General features: G+C 42.9%; 1 protein-coding gene across 1 annotated transcript in view; it reads right to left on the bottom strand.

Moving 5' to 3' along the window:
* The window catches only part of LOC146679720 (uncharacterized), a 39,137-nt gene that overhangs the window by 2,324 nt on the left and 17,254 nt on the right, over positions 1–19,559 (bottom strand). The window contains exons 4-5 of the mRNA XM_085450421.1: positions 16,398–16,571; positions 7,141–7,314 (exon numbers count right to left, since the gene is read on the bottom strand). Coding sequence (XP_085306547.1) covers positions 7,141–7,314; positions 16,398–16,571 — 348 coding nt within the window. The remainder of the gene's footprint in view (positions 1–7,140; positions 7,315–16,397; positions 16,572–19,559) is intronic.

The raw sequence follows: 19,559 nt of genomic DNA, 5'->3' as shown, positions 1-19,559 counted from the left end.
GGTGTCCTCCTACACCAGGGGTCTCAAACTCGTGGCCCGCGGGCCAATTGCAGCCCGCAGGACGATAGTTTTTGGCCCCACCTTAATATGAAAATGTAATGTTAGTTTGATAATGTATGACACTTTACAGTGTTGTGGGCGGAGCTGAATTAACCCACCAATCACATCACATCACGTCTGACACAGTGGTCAGCAGCACAGGAGCACCACAGGGAACTGTGCTGTCCCCTCTTCTCTTCACCCTGTACACCTCTGACTTCTGCTACAACTCTGAATTATGCCATATTCAGAAGTTTGCAGACGACACAGCCATCATGGGGTGTATCTGGGATGATCAGGAAGAGGAGTACAGAAGTCTGGTGAGGAACTTTGTCGCATGGAGTCACACAAACCACCTGCAACTCAACACCTCAAAGACTAAGGAACTGGTTGTGGACTTCGGGAGGTCCAGAGAAGGTCCACTGCCGGTTCAGATAGAGGGGGAGGAGGTGGAGGTGGTCAACAAGTACAAGTACCTCGGGCTGTGGGTGGACAATAAACTGGACTGGTCATGCAACACAGAGCACCTGTATAAAAAAGCCCAAAGCCGACTGTACTTCCTCAGGCGGCTGAGGTCTTTTAACATCTGCAGGAAGCTCCTGAGGATGTTTTACCAGTCGGTGGTTGCTGGAGTACTTTTCTATGCTGTGGTGTGCTGGGGGAGCAGCACAGCAAAGAGGGACTCATCCAGGCTGGAGAAACTGATCAGGAAGGCTGGCTCTGTGGTCGGCATGAAGCTGGACACTCTGGTGACAGTGGCAGAGAAAAGGACATTAAAGAAACTGATGGACATTATGAACAATGCTGGGCATCCTCTGCACACGGCCATTAACAACCAGAAGAGTCTGTTCAGTGACAGGTTGCTTCTCCCAAAGACAAGAACTAACAGACTTAAAAACTCCTTTGTCCCACACGCCATCAGACTGTTTAACTCCTCCCTGGAGGGGAGAGGGAGGGGAAACAGGAGGACAAAGGAGGGGGGAACAACTAAGCTGTAGTGCCTCTTCACCTCACTGTACAATACCTTGTGCAATACTTTTTGTAAATAGTCAACGGTGCAATAGACTCAATACTTGAAATGTGCAATTCACTTGTATTTTTATTTTTATTCCTATTTATTCTATTTATCCCCTTTGTATATTTTATTTATATTGTCTCTGTATTTATATATATATGTGTGTGTGTGTGTGTGTATAACTCTGTAACTTCTGTCGGTGCTGTGCTTTTTTGGAAATCGAATTTCCCAGAGGAACCCACCCGAGGGATTAATAAAGTTCTATCTAATCTAATCTAATCTCAATCAGGGTGGGATATGGATCTCAGGGGACAACAGCCGGGCTTGATGCAAGCAGGGAAACATTTCTCAATGAGTCAAAGTTCCAGCAGCGTTGCCCTGGAGTATTTCTTTCTTTCTGTGCCTGGTTGGCTTCCTCCTTTCTATTGGGCAAACGCCGACATTCGCCCCAGCGCGCTGCGTTCACAACACTTCAAAAAAAGTTGTTTTTTTAAGTTGCTGCCCAGCGGGACATTATACGTATATAGATTTATACACACGTCAGTGGGATTTAAAGTTATTTTTCCACAGAGAGAGATCTCATATTAACTCTCACAGTGATGCGTAGGCGGCGGGATAAAAGAAAAGTCATGAACTCAATGCAGCCCAATTTAGTCTGCAGTCACATAGCGACACCTGTTCATCGGCAACAACAGTCCCCGGTAACCCGGACTAATTATAGGGTCGCACCGTAATTTGTGGCTCCATGTTTTTATTTGCATCACTGCGTTTGCATTGCAGCAAACATGAACATTACATATATTTCAATATAATGTAAAAGCAGTCAAAACAACTAACATCAGAAACAGCTGATGTTATTTGTTATATGTCACGGTGTCATTTCCGCTTCTTTCTCCTGTAACAACAGCCCGGCGCCGTGAGCAGTCGCCTTTTTTGCGCTCGCTATCCCTGCACTTTCTACCATCTGCAAACGCCACGGTGTTCGTGTCGTCATGAAAGACATGAACATCGAGCGTAAAAACAAAGGAGACTGCTACCGGCTTTTTATCTGCCGATCGCCGTGCTACGGTTGCAAGAAAAAGAAGCAGAAATGACGTTCTCTACGCGTTGAGACGTTCCCCGTCCGTCGGCTAAACGCTTGATTGAAACTTCAATGCGACAGTGACACCAAGTAGAATTATAAATGTCACATAGCCCCAAACATGTCTTTTTCAAAGCCTGCGGTGAAGAGAAAGGTTGGTGATGAGCACCGACAATTTCAGGAAAAGTGGGAAATGCAATATTTCTTTGTTGAGCACAGGGGCACCCCGACCTGTCTTATTTGCACAGAGAAAGTTGCGCTGCACAAGGAATACAATTTGAAACGTCATTACACAACTAGACATGCTGAGCTGGATGCAAAATACCAGGGAGACGAGAGAGCGAACCGGGTTGCCAGTCTTAAAACAGATCTACTGAGGCAGCAAGATTTCTCCAAGAAAGCAACCAAAGAGAATAATGCAGCAGTCGGAGCCACGTGGTTAGTGAGATGATTGCTAAAGCAGGGAAGCCATTCACAGAAGGTGCATTTGTCTAAAAGTGCATATTGCAGGCTGCAAATATAGTCTGTCCGGGAAAGAAAGGTCAGTTTAGCAACATCAGCCTTTCTGCCAACACCGCAGCAGATCGCATTTCTGACCTGTCAAGTGACATTTATGACCAACTGTGTGAGAAAGCCAAATGTTTCAGTGTATACTCAGTCGCTCTTGATGAGACCACAGACATCACCGACACTGCCCAGCTCCCAATGTATGTCCGTGGTGTTGATGACAGTTTTGAAGTGATGGAGGAGCTGCTCACAGTAATTCCAATGCATGGCCAGACCACCGCTCAGCAGATATTTACAAGCTGTGTGATGCCATTGAGAATGTTGGTTTGCCATGGAAGAGGTTTGTTGGAATAACAACAGATGGAGCGCCATCAATGACAGGGAGGAAACATGGACTGGTGGCACAAAACAAACTGGAAGAGGAAGGCGTGGAGGAGGCCATTGCTCTGCACTGCATCATCCATCAGCAGGTCCTTTGCAGCAAATGCCTGAAGTTTGACAATGTGATGTCTATTGTTGTGAAATGCATCAACCAAATCAGATCCAGGGGCTTAAAGCACCGAAGGTTCTGTGCTTTTTTAGAGGAAATGGAGTCAGAATATGGGGATGTGCTCGACTTCACTGAGGTACGTTGGCTCAGCAGGGGAAATGTATTAAAGAGACTTTTTGAGTTGAGAGCAGAAGTGAAGCCTTCATGGAGAAGGATGGAGTTAGTGTTCCTGTGCTAACTGATCCCAAATGGCTCATGGACTCAGCTTTTCTTGTTGATATGACACATGAGCTTAATGTACTGAACAAGACGTTACAAGGCCAGGGGCAACTTGTCAGTGCTGCCTATGACAACGTGAGAGCATTCTCCACAAAACTGGCGCTCTGGAAAGCTCAGCTCTCTCAGACAAACCTTTGCCATTTCCCAGCATGCAAGGCACTCGTGGATGCAGGCACACCATTCAGTGCTGACGAGTATGTTGATGTCATTTTGAGGCTACAGGAGGAATTTGATCACAGATTTGCTGACTTCAAGACACACAGAGCCACCTTTCACATTTTTGCGGACCCCTTCTCCTTTGATGTGCAAGATGCCCCTTCTGTGCTTCAAATGGAGCTCATTGAGCTGCAGTGCAACTCTGAACTCAAAGCAAAGTTCAGGGAGGTGAGTGGAAAAGCAGACAAGCTTGGACAATTTTTGAGAGGATTGAGCCCTAGTTTCCCTCGGCTTTCCCGAATGTTCAAGCGGACCATGTGCCTTTTTGGTAGCACATACTTGTGCCAAAAGCTCTTCTCCACTTTGAACTTCAATAAGTCCAAGTACAGGTCCAGACTTACGGATGATCATCTTCAAGACATACTGAGGGTCGCAACTGCTTCCTCCCTCAGGCCAAATCTGGCTCGGCTATGCGAGAGGAAACGCTGCCAGGTCTCTAGCAGCAAGGAGTAGGCAAGAGAAGCCATGTTCAGAAGAACAGTTCATTTTCTACAGTGTTCCATTCATGTTCAGAAGAAGGTTATAGAACTGTTAATACAGACATTTCAATCTAAACACAGCAGATATAGAAGACTGAAAGAAAAACACAAGTTCACTGACTAAAAATATCTTATTATTATTTTATTTATGTATTACAGATTGATTTATTTTCTTATTAATTCTTAATTTGTTTATTTATTTTTCATATTTTGTGTTAAAAAATAAAAATAAAGAGATTTGAGAAGATTGGAATTTTTTAACCATGCCTTTCTTGTGGAAAACCTAATGTGGCCCAGCCTCACCCAGACTCTGCCTGCAGCGGCCCCCAGCTAAATTGAGTTTGAGACCCCTGTCCTACACCATAAATCAGTAAGAGAGGGTACGACCTCTCTCATGGCCCCAAGTGGTGTGTGCATGCCAGAGCACTCTGGAAGGCACACAGAGTCTTTACAGACTACTCAGGATCAAACCTCTATCATCATCCAATCGATTATAAAACTAAGCATGTATGAGTAAATATTTTTAAGCATATCCCATATGGAAAAGACTAAAAACTTATATGATGAAAGTCATACTCACGAAAGTGGCCACTTTCTCATTACTTTCATATATTGTTTTAGTAAGTATCGAAAACATACAAGTTTCATTATATAATTTTTCAAGGGATCTTATATCTGTTTTCACTCTTGTATGCTTTTCATACAAGTTTCACACAAGACAGATACAAACTTTATAAGATTTATATATCTTTTCCATATGGGAAATGACAATCAACAATATAAAGCTTACAGCTGGTTTTAATAACAACATTTATTTGTTTCTCAAATGAGAAAGAGCTATCGAGAAACACTCCTAAATCTTGAGTTCTTAACTTTTCCAGTGGGCCAAATTCAACATTATCTGCTAATGCTAAATAGGCTGCCGTTATTAACTAATGCTAATTGGATGTGAATTAGCATTATGCACTAATGCTAACACTTACTTTTTAACAATGTGAGTAGCTAATGCTAACACTATTTCCCTTAACTTTATAACAATGTGAACGGCTAATGCTAACACTCTTTTCCCTAGCAATACAACATCTGAGCTGCTAATGCTGAGTAGGTCGCCATTAGCACCTACGTCTAATTAAAGGCAAATACGCATTAGAACCTAATGCTCATATCGTTTTCCTTTGCTTTATAATAATGTGAGCAGCTACTGCTAAATAGCATTAGCTAATAACAGCAGTCTAATTTAATGCAAGTTAGCCTCATTTGCATTATAACGATGTGAGGAGTTAATGCTAAGTATGCTGCCATTAGCAGCTAATTCTAATTAGGGGTGAATAATTATTACCAGCTAATGCTAATATCGTTTTCTCTTCCCTTTTAACAATGTGAGCAGCTAGTGCTGGGTAGGCTGGTGCTAGCAGCTAATACTAAAGCTAAAGCTAATTTGATGTGAATTAGCATTACATTAGTGAGGAGTTAATGCTAAGTAGACTTCCATTACAGGTAATGCTAATTTTAGGTATTTAGGAATTGGCAGCTAATGGTAATACCATATTTTCTTGCATTATAACAATGTGACCAGCTAATGCTAAGTAGGTTGCCGTTATTAGCTAATACTAATTTGAGGTGAATTAGCATTATCCGCTTATGCTAACAATGTTTTTTCTTACTTTTTAACAATATGAGTAGCTAATCTGAACATTTTTTTAAATTTAATTTTAACTTTTCCCCTGCGATGTGAAGAGGTAATGCTAAATAGCACGCCATTAGTGGCTAATTCTAATTTTAGATGAAAAAGCATTAAAAGCTAATGCTAATACCATATTTTCTTGATTTATATCAATATCAGTAGCTAATGCTAGGTATGTAGCCATCATTAGCTAATGCTAATTTAGGTGAATTAGCATCATCCGCTTATGCTAACAATGTGTTTTTTTACTTTTTAACAATACGCCATTAGTGGCCAATTCTAATGTTAGATGAGAAAGCATTAACAGCTAATGCTCATACTGTTTGCTTTGTAAGAATGACAGCAGCTAATGATACGAAGTCTACCGTTGTTAACTAATGTTAATTTGATGTGAATTAGCATTATCCGATAATGGTAACTCTTTTCCCCTGCATTACAACGACGTCAGGAGTTAATGCTAAGTAGGCTGCCATTAGGGGCTAACTCTAATTAGGGGTGAACAATTATTAGCAGCTAATGCTAATACCGTTTTCTCTTTCCTTATAACAACTTGAGCAGCTAATGCTAATTTGATGTGAATTAGCATTATATTAGTGAGCAGTTATTGCTAAGTAGGCTACCATTAGCAGCTAAAGCTAATTTGAGGTGAATAAGCATTAGTAGCTAACGCTAATACCCTTTTCTCTTGTGTTATAATGATGTGAAACGTTAATATTGTTCTCAAACAACAGAATGAGAATGAAATATTGATTCTAACAGGGCCCATAAACAGTATTAGCTTAGCAGCATTAGCTTATCAGAGTTTTCATCATGGTCACATAAATCCTTAGCAGAGCAAAGTGGCCTACTTAGCAATAGCTGCTCAAGTTGTAGAAAGCAAGGGAAAACAGTAATAGCATTAGCTGCTAAATGTGCACTTGAGAACAAATTTATTGTTAATTCAGCTGTGAATGTAGAGTTTGTCATTATTTAAGCTTCCATTTCCAAATGTTAGCTGCTCCTGTCTGCCTCTGTCACAAACACAGACTGAAATGATTCACAGCCTTGTTTCATCCTTCTGTCACTGTGGACATACAGCATGGGAAACATACACATGGCTGACACTTTATTAGGTACACTGGTATCTATCTCAGGTACACCTGTGACCTAAATGTTCCTGCAACCAGACTCCTTGGAGACCCCTACATAAATATCCATGAACTATCCAGCTAGACTAGTGTGTCTGTCCCTGAAAATATTCCTGCATGTGTGATTGTTCATGTCTCATCTGCAGGAAACAAACAGGAAGTGAGTGAAGGACACAGGAAATGTTTCCAGCTCTTCCTCCTCTATCAGACATTCTCTCCATACCTGAGAGTGTCCAGTCTCCAGCCTGGATCCTTCAGTCCAGCCGACAGCAGCTTCATTCCTGAGGGACCTGGATGATTGTAGCTCAGGTCCAGCTGTCTCAGATGGGAGGGGTTGGAGGTCAGAGCTGAGGCCAGAGAAGTACAGCCTTCCTCTGTGATCAGACAGCCTGACAGACTGCAGACACACAAAACAACAATCAATCTGTCAACAATCGTTTTCTCTTCGTCACAATAACATCTATCCATCCATACATCCATTCAATGTAACTTTATTTATAAGTGACAATACCCAACAGACAACAACAGTCATCTGAAGCTGTTTAACAGTGTAAGGTAACCGCCTCCACTGTGAGCAGCACTTGGTGATGGTGGGAAGAAGAACTCCCTTTGACACAAAGATCCTCCCAGTGAAAACAGGCTCCAGGAGGAGCATCTACCATGACTGGTTGCAGGGTGAGGGGAAAGAGAAGAACATGAACATCAAGAATGCAGCGAGTGGTAAAATAATAATAATAATAATGGATTGGATTTATATAGCGCTTTTCAAGGCACCCAAAGCGCTTTACAATGCCACTATTCAGTCACTCTCACATTCATACACTGGTGGAGGCAGCTACGGTTGTAGCCACAGCTGCCCTGGGGCAGACTGACAGAAGCGAGGCTGCCATATCGCGCCATCGGCCCCTCTGGCCAACACCAGTAGGCAAGTAGGGTAAAGCCCAAGGACACAACGACCGAGAGAGCCCAGGGATCGAACCGGTGACCTTCCGGTTACAGATGCGATTCCCAACCCCCTGAGCCACGGTCGCCCTAAATAAAGATTTGACCTCAGTGTGCTCAGTGTTCCTGTCTATTCCTAACATATTCCTAACACGATAGCTGCACTTTAGAGCTCTAAAACTGGAACTGACACATAAAAATACTGAGAACACAGACTAGCAGCCACTGCATGGCCTCGAGTACGTATGTGGTGCGTTCAAAGACCATCAGCATAGACATGGTGGGTTCAACAATATAGGACATAACAATTTCTATGGCGAAAATACTATCAATGAATGAGCCATAACATTTTAGCCATGTAAACATGTTATCAGTGGGCTTTCCAACAACTTGCATTGATCATTAAAGGATAAAATACGTGAGTCGAGGTCACTACGAGCCATGCGAGGGTCAAACATGGCAGAGAACCTTCCAGCAGCATCTTGGTTTATAATCCGCCTTTGGATCATCAGTTTAGGAGATGAAGGATCCAAGTAAAATAACAAGTTAAAAAAATATGCAGCTATGGTCACTCACATGGACATCCTCCACACATACATCATGTATATTTAAACCCAGGGAGAAAACAAGATCCAGTGTGTGACCCTTTGTATGTGTGGGGCCAGAAACATGCTGCCTAAAGTTAAAAGACTCAGTGACAGTGATGAGCTCAGCAGCAGTGTTACAGGATGCTTCATCAATATGACGGCTCAAATCTCCCAACCTTCTCCAATGAAATGATGGATGTCAGAAGGTCATTCAATTCAGTTAGAAAGACCCCATCAGGTAGAATAAAATACAATAACTGGTTTTTAGAGAACTGACCATCATCTGTGACTCAAATGCAGAAAAGGAGTCCGAGGTCATCAGACTGCATGTGAATCTGTCCTGGTAAACAACAGCGAGTCCTCCACCACGTCCTAAAAGACGCAGAGTTCAGATGACGGAGCAGCCAGCCGGGCAGATTTCATTCAAGTGGACATAATCAATGTTCCCTCTAAGCTGCGCACGGGCGCAATCCGCTGACACGCTCTCTGCACACAGAGTATCTGCATTGCGCACAAAAAGATATCTAACAGGCTGTGAGGCTCTTGAACTCTCTGCCCCCCTCTCACGGACAATAACCATATCCAACTTCTTAATAGCAATGAACTGGTCTGCATTGGTGCATCATATCTTTATTCTCTTCCCCCTCCTGCCCCCCCTCCTTCTTAAATAGATAACTATCATATCTGATATCATATCTCACAGTACAATAATATTGAATGGGTTGCATTGTTGTACTTTGTCATGTTTCTCAGGTCTTTGTCTGATTTTCTACGAACATTACTTGTCATGTTCTCATGTTGTTGCTAAGGATTGTCTTATTGCATTGGAGTCACACTGGGTTAAATATGTACACTTGGGTTTTAAGGGGTATTTATTATTTTCTTCTTTTTTGGGGGGTTGTATGGAAGCCCCAAACGCAATTTCATTGTTCTTGACAATGACAATAAATAAATAAATACTAAATACTAAATACTAAATACTAACCTGAATTGAAATTAAAATAAATACGTTAACAATTCTGCTTTGCAGTGTTAGTCAGTGACTGGCTGCTCCAGTATTTAGAACGATGCCGCCTTATCCCATAGTCCAGCCAATGATTCACATTCGTATATACGCAGCTAATCAACGTCGCTGACGGGCTATGACAGCGTCCTCATGTGCCGACACCGGTGTTTTGGTTGATGTAGAGTGAAGCCACGTTAATGACAACGTGATCCCGTGATCCAAGGGACCGCTCAGGGAGTTTGTGTGTTCGCTCAGACACATGAAACATTAGAGGGAACATTGGACATAATTCTTATTTTGCTGCCACGTCTCAGTCAGACACATGAAATCTAGAGACTCTTTAATAAAGAGATCGCTTAGAATAAATGATTTGTTTGTTATGGAGCGAACGTTAAGCGGGGCCAACCGAGTTGATGACGGTCGATCTGCAAAATCAACAGCTGACTGCAGCGGCACTTGAAATAAAGACAATGCAGACCTGTGGACCTGCTGGGCAGGGCAGCGACTCCAGAGCTGGGGGAAGCAATGATCGATGAGCAGACATAGCTGTTATCAATAAAAACAGTGAACGTTTGACGGACACACCGTGAGAAAAACTGCTTCTGAGCCACAGAGCCCAGGTCCCAGTCACCGGCGTAACATATTAACTAAATGTCAGGAGAGGAAGTGGACGCAGGCACCAGGATTCTCCCCACAGCCAAGAAGCTAGCCTCTGGTAGCTTCTCAGTTTCACCTGGACGTCGGCCCTCGTTCCCCTTTTCCATCTCTTGAGGGTGAAAGTCCTGCGGGTTGTGAAGAGTAGCACACCAGGGGAGGAAGAGTTTTTCTGTTCAGCTGTTACAGTAGCTCTCCACTGAATCTTTGATGTTAAACCCTTTAAGACCTACCATAGAACCAAGTCTGCCAGAGCTTATCTTTAGATTTTTACATGCTGTAGTGCAGACCTTCCCAAACTGTGGTGCCCGCCCCCTAGGGGGGGCGCAGAGCCATGGCAGGGGGGGCGCGGTATGAAAAGGGAGGGGAACAAAACGCTTGAACACTGCTAGCACGGCGCCCACAGAAACGCAAAGCAGGAGATGAAGCATCGCTGAATATGTTTCCAAACCAACTTCATTCTAAGCCAAAGACTAGAAAATATGGTGAAGCAAATCTGCCCTTTGGCTTCACCTGCACAGGTGCTGAGGTAGGTCCCTGCGTCGGAAGCAGCGCTGGGCTCTTCCAATCATGGACAAACAGGATCCCACATTCTTAATTTTTAGTTCACAAACACTTGTTGTAGTGACTAACTACTCCTGACATTTTGGAGATGTTTGCTCTTTATAGAGTAAAGTTACAGCGGGATACAAATAACATCAGGCTGATCCTGCCACGATTTGTTCCCTCGATTCAAATCACAGACAAACAGGATCCCACAGCTGTTTATGTTTTTGAACCCATTTTGCACAGAGAGGCATTTTTTGAAAATGTATTGACAGCAATGTTGATTAGTATTACAGAAGAAGAAAAAACAACTACCCGTGACGCCTTTGTAAATGGAGGGACAGTAACTGCGTGTGAAACCTGCAGATACTCAGAGTAACAGTATTTTGTCTCTGTCTGCCATTCTGCAATTCATCTCACATAAACAATAACGTGACGTGAAAAAAGGCGCAACCTTTGACGTTGCCAGATGAACTCTGTATTCCTCGTCCGCAAAAAAGGAGTTTTAAAAAAATCTCAGTTTTTGGTGATTTGAAACACTGTTTGGATGAAACAGCTGCGTTTTCAAAAATACCAGTGTAGGTGCGGACGTAGCGTAAAAGATTTAGTAGTTTATTTTCTTACTACCTGTAATTTATTGCAGATTACTTGTATTTGCTTAATTGTTTACTAAATGTTAGAGGTGTGAAATAAACCGCAATGGAGCAAAATATGGGCGTGTGTGGTTGGAGGATGTGTTAGTGCGTGTGTGTGCTGTTCACGCGCCGGGGGGGAGGCGAACGTTTTTCGTGTAAAACAAAGGGGGGCCCAGCAAAAAAAGTTTGGGAACCACTGCTGTAGTGCCATTTTGGGGAGCAGTTCAAGTTGCTATACATCAATACAACCGTTATAGCCCAAATTTTAATAATATGTATGCATTCAGTCCATAGTAACTACATATACATATATACATATACAGCAAAATTTTTGAGATACACCAAATTGTATATACTGCATGAAAAACTAAAATAAATACTACCATGTGAATTTGCAAGAAAAACTTCAGTGCATCAAAATAAACTATTTCCAACTGTGTAATTTGAGTTCTAAGCCTCCCAGAAACTATACTGAAAGGGTAAACTCAAACATGACTTTTAAAAACACCAGTGTAGGCTTCAAGGTAAAAAAAACAAACAAACAAACAACTAGAATTTTCGCAAAAACGACATCACTTCAGGTTTCGGGCAGGTAATGGCGGACATACGATAGTTTGGGCTGACATCTATTCCAACGTAGGAAGTGCTATGAACATCTGATCGGATTGGCAAAGCGTGTTTCTGGAATATTACTTTTTTGTTGCTGCAAGTGCTTTTCATGCAACTTTTGCAAAGCTATGTGTGGAAGGAAACGGTGACCTAGGATAAGCTGGATACATAAGATGTAAGTACAACTCCGGTTTCACATGCAAAAATAAAAATTATTGCACTAGCTTGTGTGGTTGCCGATCTACAGGCATTTAAAAATAGTTACGCAAAACTGAGCGTTCCCACTCTGACCGGCCTTAAAGGGTTAACAGTATCTCCCAATCATAATTTAAAGCAGCAGAAATTAAGTCAGAACTCAAAAGAGCAAAAATGACATTACAAAAAATGATTGACGACAGTGAAAAACTACATTGTTGCCTCCAGCAAGCTGCAGCGGTGGCAAAGCCAAACACAGGCGCCATCTTGTTTGACAGAAGAACGTAGCACACAGCAGCTACAAGCATAGAGTGCACCACTATTGTTCAAATGGAAGAAATAGAAAACACTCAATAAATCCTTCCACAGCTGAAACTAATGTAGACAATGTCAGGAAGTCAAACTGAACTTATGACACCAAGCACGATAACTACCAAAATAATGCAGGAAAAGTAAACTAAGAAACCCTAAAGCAACTAAACAGAGCAGCTAGCAATAAACAAGAAGTGTAAACTATAAAAACATAGAAGCTAAATGCTAACATGGCTAACACTATCATCACTGTATGTAGCCCGACTCTTCTCACAGCAACATACAACTGTCATGGCTAGACATCTCACTGATTGGCTCATGTTAGCTTGTGAAAATATAACGTCCCAGCAGTACTAGCTGTTTTATATACTGTTTAAAATAAGCGAAATGTGCTTATAATGTGTAAATAAAGGCTGAAGCAGCTAGCACTGTTAGCATCAGCACCAAGCCCTGTTACATTTGTACACTGTTAGAGCAATGGCTCCAATCTACAGCCTTTAAAAGAATGATTAAAATGCTGTGATTGCAGCCATTCCCCAACTCTCTGTGAATGGTTCTCATGGCTATTGATCAGTGGGCTTTGATCAGTGGGCTTTGATCAGTGGGCTTTGATCAGTGGGCTTTGATCAGTGGGCTTTGATCAATGGGCTTTGATCAATGGATGGTCATGAGAATTTGCATAATTATGATTAAGGAACTGACCTCCCAGCCCATTGTTCCTTCAGTGGGCTGGTTTCAGTCATTATGCAAATGTACTGTTTATAAGATTGAAACCTGCAGTCAGCCGAGATTGAAGAAGTCACCTGGATGATGATGAAACATTTCTCCCACAAAACGCTACGTCCAGATGAACAGAATCAACTTTTGGAGATTTACTTACCTGGATGATTATTGGTTATTGGTAACTTTATTGTCCCTAATGGGAAATTGATTTGCAGTATGTCCGTACAAACAAACAAACAGGCAACCAACACATCACATACACACTCCAAAATAATATAATATAATATAATATAAGCCTGAGAAAACAACCTAGATTTTTCATCAAAAAAGTACAATGTGCAATGGCAACAACACTTATGGTTCAGTGTTATTAACTATGATAATAGCAGTAGGTACAAAAGACAATCTATGTCTCTTTGTCTTCACTGCAGGCACTTTATAACGACGACCTGATGGAAGCAGTTGAAAATCATTAAAGAGAGGATGATCTGAACACAACATGACAGAGGTCGCCTTCCTCAGCACATGCCTGTTATAAAAGTCCACAAGCTGGACCTGAGACCTCCCTGAAATCTTACCAGCCACTTTAACCAGGTTGTTAAGTCTGGTCTTATTATTCAGAGACATATTACCGTACCAAGCAATGATACAGAAAGTTAAAACAGATTCAATAAAACTTTTATAAAAAACGAGTCATCATTGCAGATGAAACATTGAAACCTCTCAACCTCCTTAAAAAGTCTTTGTTGAACCTTTTTCACTGTAGCAGCAAGATGTGACTCAAAGCACAGAGCTTTATCAAGAACAACCCCCAAATACTTATAACTGTCCACCAGTTCAATGGCTGCACATTTACCACTGTTAGCGCAGGATGAGGGGATGTCTCCCTGAAGTCAATAACCATGTCCTTGGTTTTCAAGGTGCTGATCATTAAGAAGGACTGATCACACCACGAAACAAACTCATCCACAACAGGCCCATGGGAATCCTCTTCACCATGAAGGAGGCTTACAATGACTGTGTCATCTGCGTATTTAATGAAATGCCTGTTGGCCTGTGTACTGCGACAGTCATTAGTGTACAAAATATACAGTAGAGGAGAGAGACAACAACCTTGCGGTGAGCCAGTGGAAGAGTTCAGCTGTTTGGAAAAACAGCCGTTCACTCTCACACACTGAGATCTGTCAGTTAAAAAGTTTAAAACCCAACCAACGAGATTAAGATCAAGTGTAAACTGGTTAAGAAGTTTATCAGCTAAAAGATGTGGCTGGATAGTATTAAAAGCTGAAGAAAAATCAATAAATAAGAGCTGAGCATGAGCTTTGGCGCCATCAAGATGGCGATAAAGGAAGTTCAACAGAGTGACCACTGCATCATCAACACGTCTACGAGGCCTGTATGCAAATTGTAGAGGGTCTATAAGCTTCTCTACTTGCTAACTGAGAGTCTGAACTAAAACCAGGAAGACTTATCTTATTACAGTCACTGTAACAGTGACCAGTCATGTGTTTCATGCCTGCCCAGGCCACCCTTAAGTTATTGCTACCCATCTCCGCCTCTACCTTATCCTTGTATTTTACTTTGGCTTTTTTAATTTCTGATCTGATCTCCTTCCTAATTTCTCTAACTTTCAAGATATTCCCTTCAATAAAAGCTTTTTTCCTTTCATGAATCAGCCTCATAAGACCTTTTGAAGACCATGGTTTGTTATTAGGAAAAAAATGGAGATGGTGTCAGTCGCATTCTTAGGATTCGCTTTAGGGTGGATGTAAACAATGGTGACGTTGATCTGTGGGAATTCCCTCGGCAGATAAAACGGCCTCAAAGACACAGAGAGGAGCTCAATGTCAGGCAGACACACTTGTCTACGAACGGTCACATTTTTACACCATTTCTGATTTATATACAAACACACTCCTCCTTGAGATTTCTGGGTAGCTCCGGGGTCTCGATCCAAACGTATGGGAAACCCGAAGCCATTTAGTTCCAGAGAACAATCAGGGTCAGAGTCCTTGAGCCAAGTCTCTGTGAATGCCATTAGACATGTATCCCTGTAGCCACGCAAGTGTGCGACATTCAAATGCAGTTCATCCAATTTACTCCTCAGAGACTGCACATTAGCCAGGATTATTGATGGTAAAGGAATGACTCCAAACAACCGTCAGGATTGCCAATAAAATCATGCGAAATAAAAAACCCATCTTCGTTAAAAGAAGTTCCACAAAGCACAAGCCGATGCTATAGAATTTCCTCAGGCAAAAAAATATATATATAAAGGAATAAAAGAATGAAATAAAATAAGTTAAAACACTGACACTGACAGAGAGAGACAACCTGCTGGTCGCCACAAGAGCAGCGCCCCTCTTTCTAGTCTAGTCTAGACTGAGAATGCATCAAGACCACTCACTCACCCTTCCCTCCTGCCTCTCAGCTGCTGAAACTCACAGTTTGTTACCACGGAAGAGTCACTCCTTCATCTGAGATGAAGCCTGATAGTCTGACTGATGCAATATAACATTCAGTCTACACTTTGTTTTTGTGCAAAGATGATAAAGAGGAAATACTAATAACATAAACAAAAATAAATGTCCAATTTAGAAATCTTATTCTTTTTTGCTCTATAAAATAGTTGTTTTTATTTTTCAGTCACTCATCGTAGCAGTAGGATTTACATAAAAATAAAAACAAATTAAGTTTGAGAGAAAAAGTACATTTTTGGCACTCTCTGGGCAACTGACTCAGAGACTCAAATGACTTAAAAAACCCGATTCATTTTGGTGAGTGACTCATTTAAACTCGATTCGGTAAAAAGAATCAAATTTACCATCACTAATACAAATCCCTTTGGAGAAAACAGCTTTAAAATATGTATTGTTAAATTCCAGATGTTTCTTTGCAAGGAAAACTCAGACACTGAAACAATACCACCAGTAACCTCCTACATATGGAAATGTGGTGTCATTAAAGACATAATAATTTCATTAATACCCAATATCCAGCAAAATATGTAATTTGAACATTTTGTTCCTAACGAAATCAAATGTATATATTGTAGAAGATTAGCCAAATTTATGTAAAATGGCCAGTACATGAATTAAAAAAATAAATAAATAAACAAAATCGTATGACTGTGACAAATTTTACACAGTAATTCAGTCTAATAATCCACTCAAATATAAATATAAGTTTAGCTAAAAGCTCTATAGATAAGTCAATCAATAATATAATTCACATTTTAAATGATCATATGTGTTAACGTTTGAATCCTGACCTGAGAGTTTCCACTGCACACTGTGAACTCTTTAGTCCAGCAGACAGAAGCTTCACTCCTGAATCCTGCAGGTCAGAGTTACTCAGGTCCAGCTCTCTCAGACTGGAGGACTGGGAGCTGAGGACTGAGCACAGAGCTTCACAGCTTCTCTCTGACAGGTTACAGCCACCCAGTCTGAAAAACAAAAGATAATCTATAATACTTATGTAAAGTTTGTTATTATATTACATGCCATCTTTTTATTTTTGATGAAACCTTAACATACTAAGATACAACATCATATGGATGAACTTGAATAGAATGTTTTTTTTTTAATTATATCTTTATTTGGATTGGACAAGAAAAAACCATCTGCATAGCAGTATATGAATAACATGGGAACAAAGTCCTTCCAGGTTTTAGATTAAGTCCAGGAGAGCAAATGATAAACAAAGTGATCAGCGGGTGCATATTAACCTCCACTAGCTATTACTAGGACAGTTGCTCGCATGCTCTCCCAAAGTAGATATATAGAACACATTACATGGAACTATAAACACAAACTGGGAGGGGTGCCCATGCTGCAATCATTGTGAAGAAATAAGTAAATAAACAAGCAATAGTAATAGAAGTAAATGTAAAAAACAAACAAACAAAAAACAACCAAGTAATAGTGAGATCAAGTGAAGTCAGCCCTCGTGGGGGTGATGAATTGGATCCAATTGTTCCAAATTTGGTAGAATTTGGCTTTTTGATTTCTTAACAGATATGTAAGTTTTTCCATCCTAAATATCTCTAAAATGATCCCAAACCAGTCGTCTAGGGTAGGCTGGGCTGGGCTTAACCATCTTCTAGTAATTGTTTTTTTACTTGCCACCAAGAGTAATTGCACCAACTTAATCTCACTCCTACATTCCAGAAAGGGGACCAAACCCATGTATAAAACCTTAAAATCTAAAGGTATTTGAACGTTAAAGACTGCACTTAAGGAGACCTGAACGTTTTTTAACTTGGGACAGTGTCATGGTCCCCGTGCCTGCCCAGCCGGCCTCACAAGGCTACACTTGTGTTTTTTCTCTCTTTCTCCCCCTATCTCTCTGCCTGGGCGGAGCTCACAGCTGGCTCCCGCCCTTGGCTCTCACAGCTGTTGGCGATCAGCTGATTATCCGTCTTCTATTTGAGGCTGGGTCACAGATCCTCTCATCGCGGGATGATTGCGCTACTGACGTTAGTCTACCTTTCCAGCTCCCGTGGTCTTACACCTTTATGCCTTCGTGATTTGTGATTGATGTCTCCCTTTCCCTGTTCCAGCTTATCTTCCCGGACCTGTGACCTCCCCGCGGTACGAACGTGTGTGAGGACGTGAGCGAGCGTGAGAGAGAGAGAGCCTTCCCCTAATCCCCTGGAACCCTGAATTTCCCGTCACTGTATATATTATTGCACGGGTGTGTAAATAAATCGTGTTCTGAGACATCAACCTGCTCTGCGCTTGAGTCCCTGCTTTCAGCTCGTGACAGAATCATCCCGCCAGGAAATGGACTCAGCAGACTCGGCGGCCTCCACTCCCACTCTCGCCACCCTGGCCGCAATGCTGGAGCGACACGAACAGATGTTTGTTCATCTCCGTGGCGAGCTCGCTGCTCTCACGCAGGCTGTGGCCCAACGAACACCCCTGCCGGCAATTCCACCTGCCGCCGCTCCTCTCCAGGAAGCCTCGGCCTCAGCAGTAAGTGCCACACCTCCTGCTTCTTCACCTTCCCAAGCTAACAGATTTCTACCCACACCGAAAGCTTTCTCCGGAGAAATTGATAAATGTGCTGGCTTCCTCACTCAATGTGCCCTTCAGTTTCGTCAGCAACCGCAAGCTTTTTCTAACGATGGTGCTAAGATTGCATATATAGTTCAACTACTCCAGGATCGGGCTCTGATTTGGGCTCAAGCTGTGCTTCACGCCAACCCTGACATAACGTATTCTGACTTTTTGGATAAGTTCAAAGGCGTCTTCGATAGAAAATCCACCACGCTCACAGCCGGCCAGCGCCTGCTCGCGCTCAAACAAGGCAAGCGGAGTTTGGCTGATTTCTCTATTGACTTCTTCACCTTAGCTGAACAGACAGAGTGGGGGGAGGAGGCTTTAAAAAGTACTTTGCTTTCTAATGTTAACGAAGACATAAAGAAAGAACTGATGCTTCGTGAACTGCCTTCTTCCCTAGACGCGCTTATGACCCTGTGCGTTCGGCTGGATGACAGAGTACGTGCACACCGGAGCGCGCACACACGGACGGGACAGGAATCACTGGATTATCACGGGGCCTCTCCAGCCGGCCGCGGGCCGCGCGACTCTGACGCCGGTGATGAGGAGGAGCCCATGCAGCTTGGACACTCGCGGCTAACGCCTGCAGAGCGCCAGCGCCGTCTGGCCGCCGGTGAGTGCGTCTATTGTGGCCGTAAGGGTCACTCTGTCTCCTCGTGCCCGACGCTGACAAAAGGGCGCGCTCGCCAGTGATTGAGAGGGTGCTGGTGGGCGATCTGTCTAGTAAAAACCCTCTCCCCAGACTTCTCTTACCGGCCAAACTTCAAGTACAATCTGTTTTTCACTCGCTTTCAGTACTCATTGACTCTGGGGCTGAGCAGAACTTTATTGACACCTCGCTCGCCGCCAAGCTGAACATCGCTTTGGAGCCCTTGTCACGCCCTCTCCGCGTGCACGCGCTCTCTGGTCACCGCCTGCCCGATATCACTCATGTCTCGGAATTCCTTTCGTTGTCTCTCTCGGGCAATCACACGGAGAGGATTTGTTTTTTTGCATTCACGGCTCCACTCACTCCGCTGGTTCTCGGTCACCCCTGGCTTGTGCTCCATAACCCGCACATTGACTGGGAGAAGGGTGACGTCCTGGGTTGGAGTGTTAATTGTCACATGTCCTGCCTTCGGGCGGCCACGGCGCCCGTTCCGCTTCTGCCCTCTGGTTCGCCGTCCGACCCCCCAGATCTTTCGGCGGTTCCGCGGGTCTATCATGACTTGCGTGGCGTGTTCTGCAAGGATCGGGCGCGGTCCCTTCCCCCCCACCGCCCGTATGACTGCGCTATCGATCTCCTTCCGGGGGCTCCGTTGCCGTCTAGCCGCCTGTACAGCCTCTCCCAGCCGGAGCGGGTCGCTATGGAGCGTTACATCTCTGAGTCG

The sequence above is a fragment of the Copadichromis virginalis genome, unplaced genomic scaffold (genome assembly GCF_057382275.1).
Source record: "Copadichromis virginalis isolate Kocher_CV1m ecotype Utaka unplaced genomic scaffold, C_Virginalis_male_GT1.1 unmapped_scaffold_1, whole genome shotgun sequence".
NCBI lineage: Eukaryota > Metazoa > Chordata > Actinopteri > Cichliformes > Cichlidae > Copadichromis > Copadichromis virginalis.
This window is presented reverse-complemented; position numbering and strand designations above follow the sequence as displayed.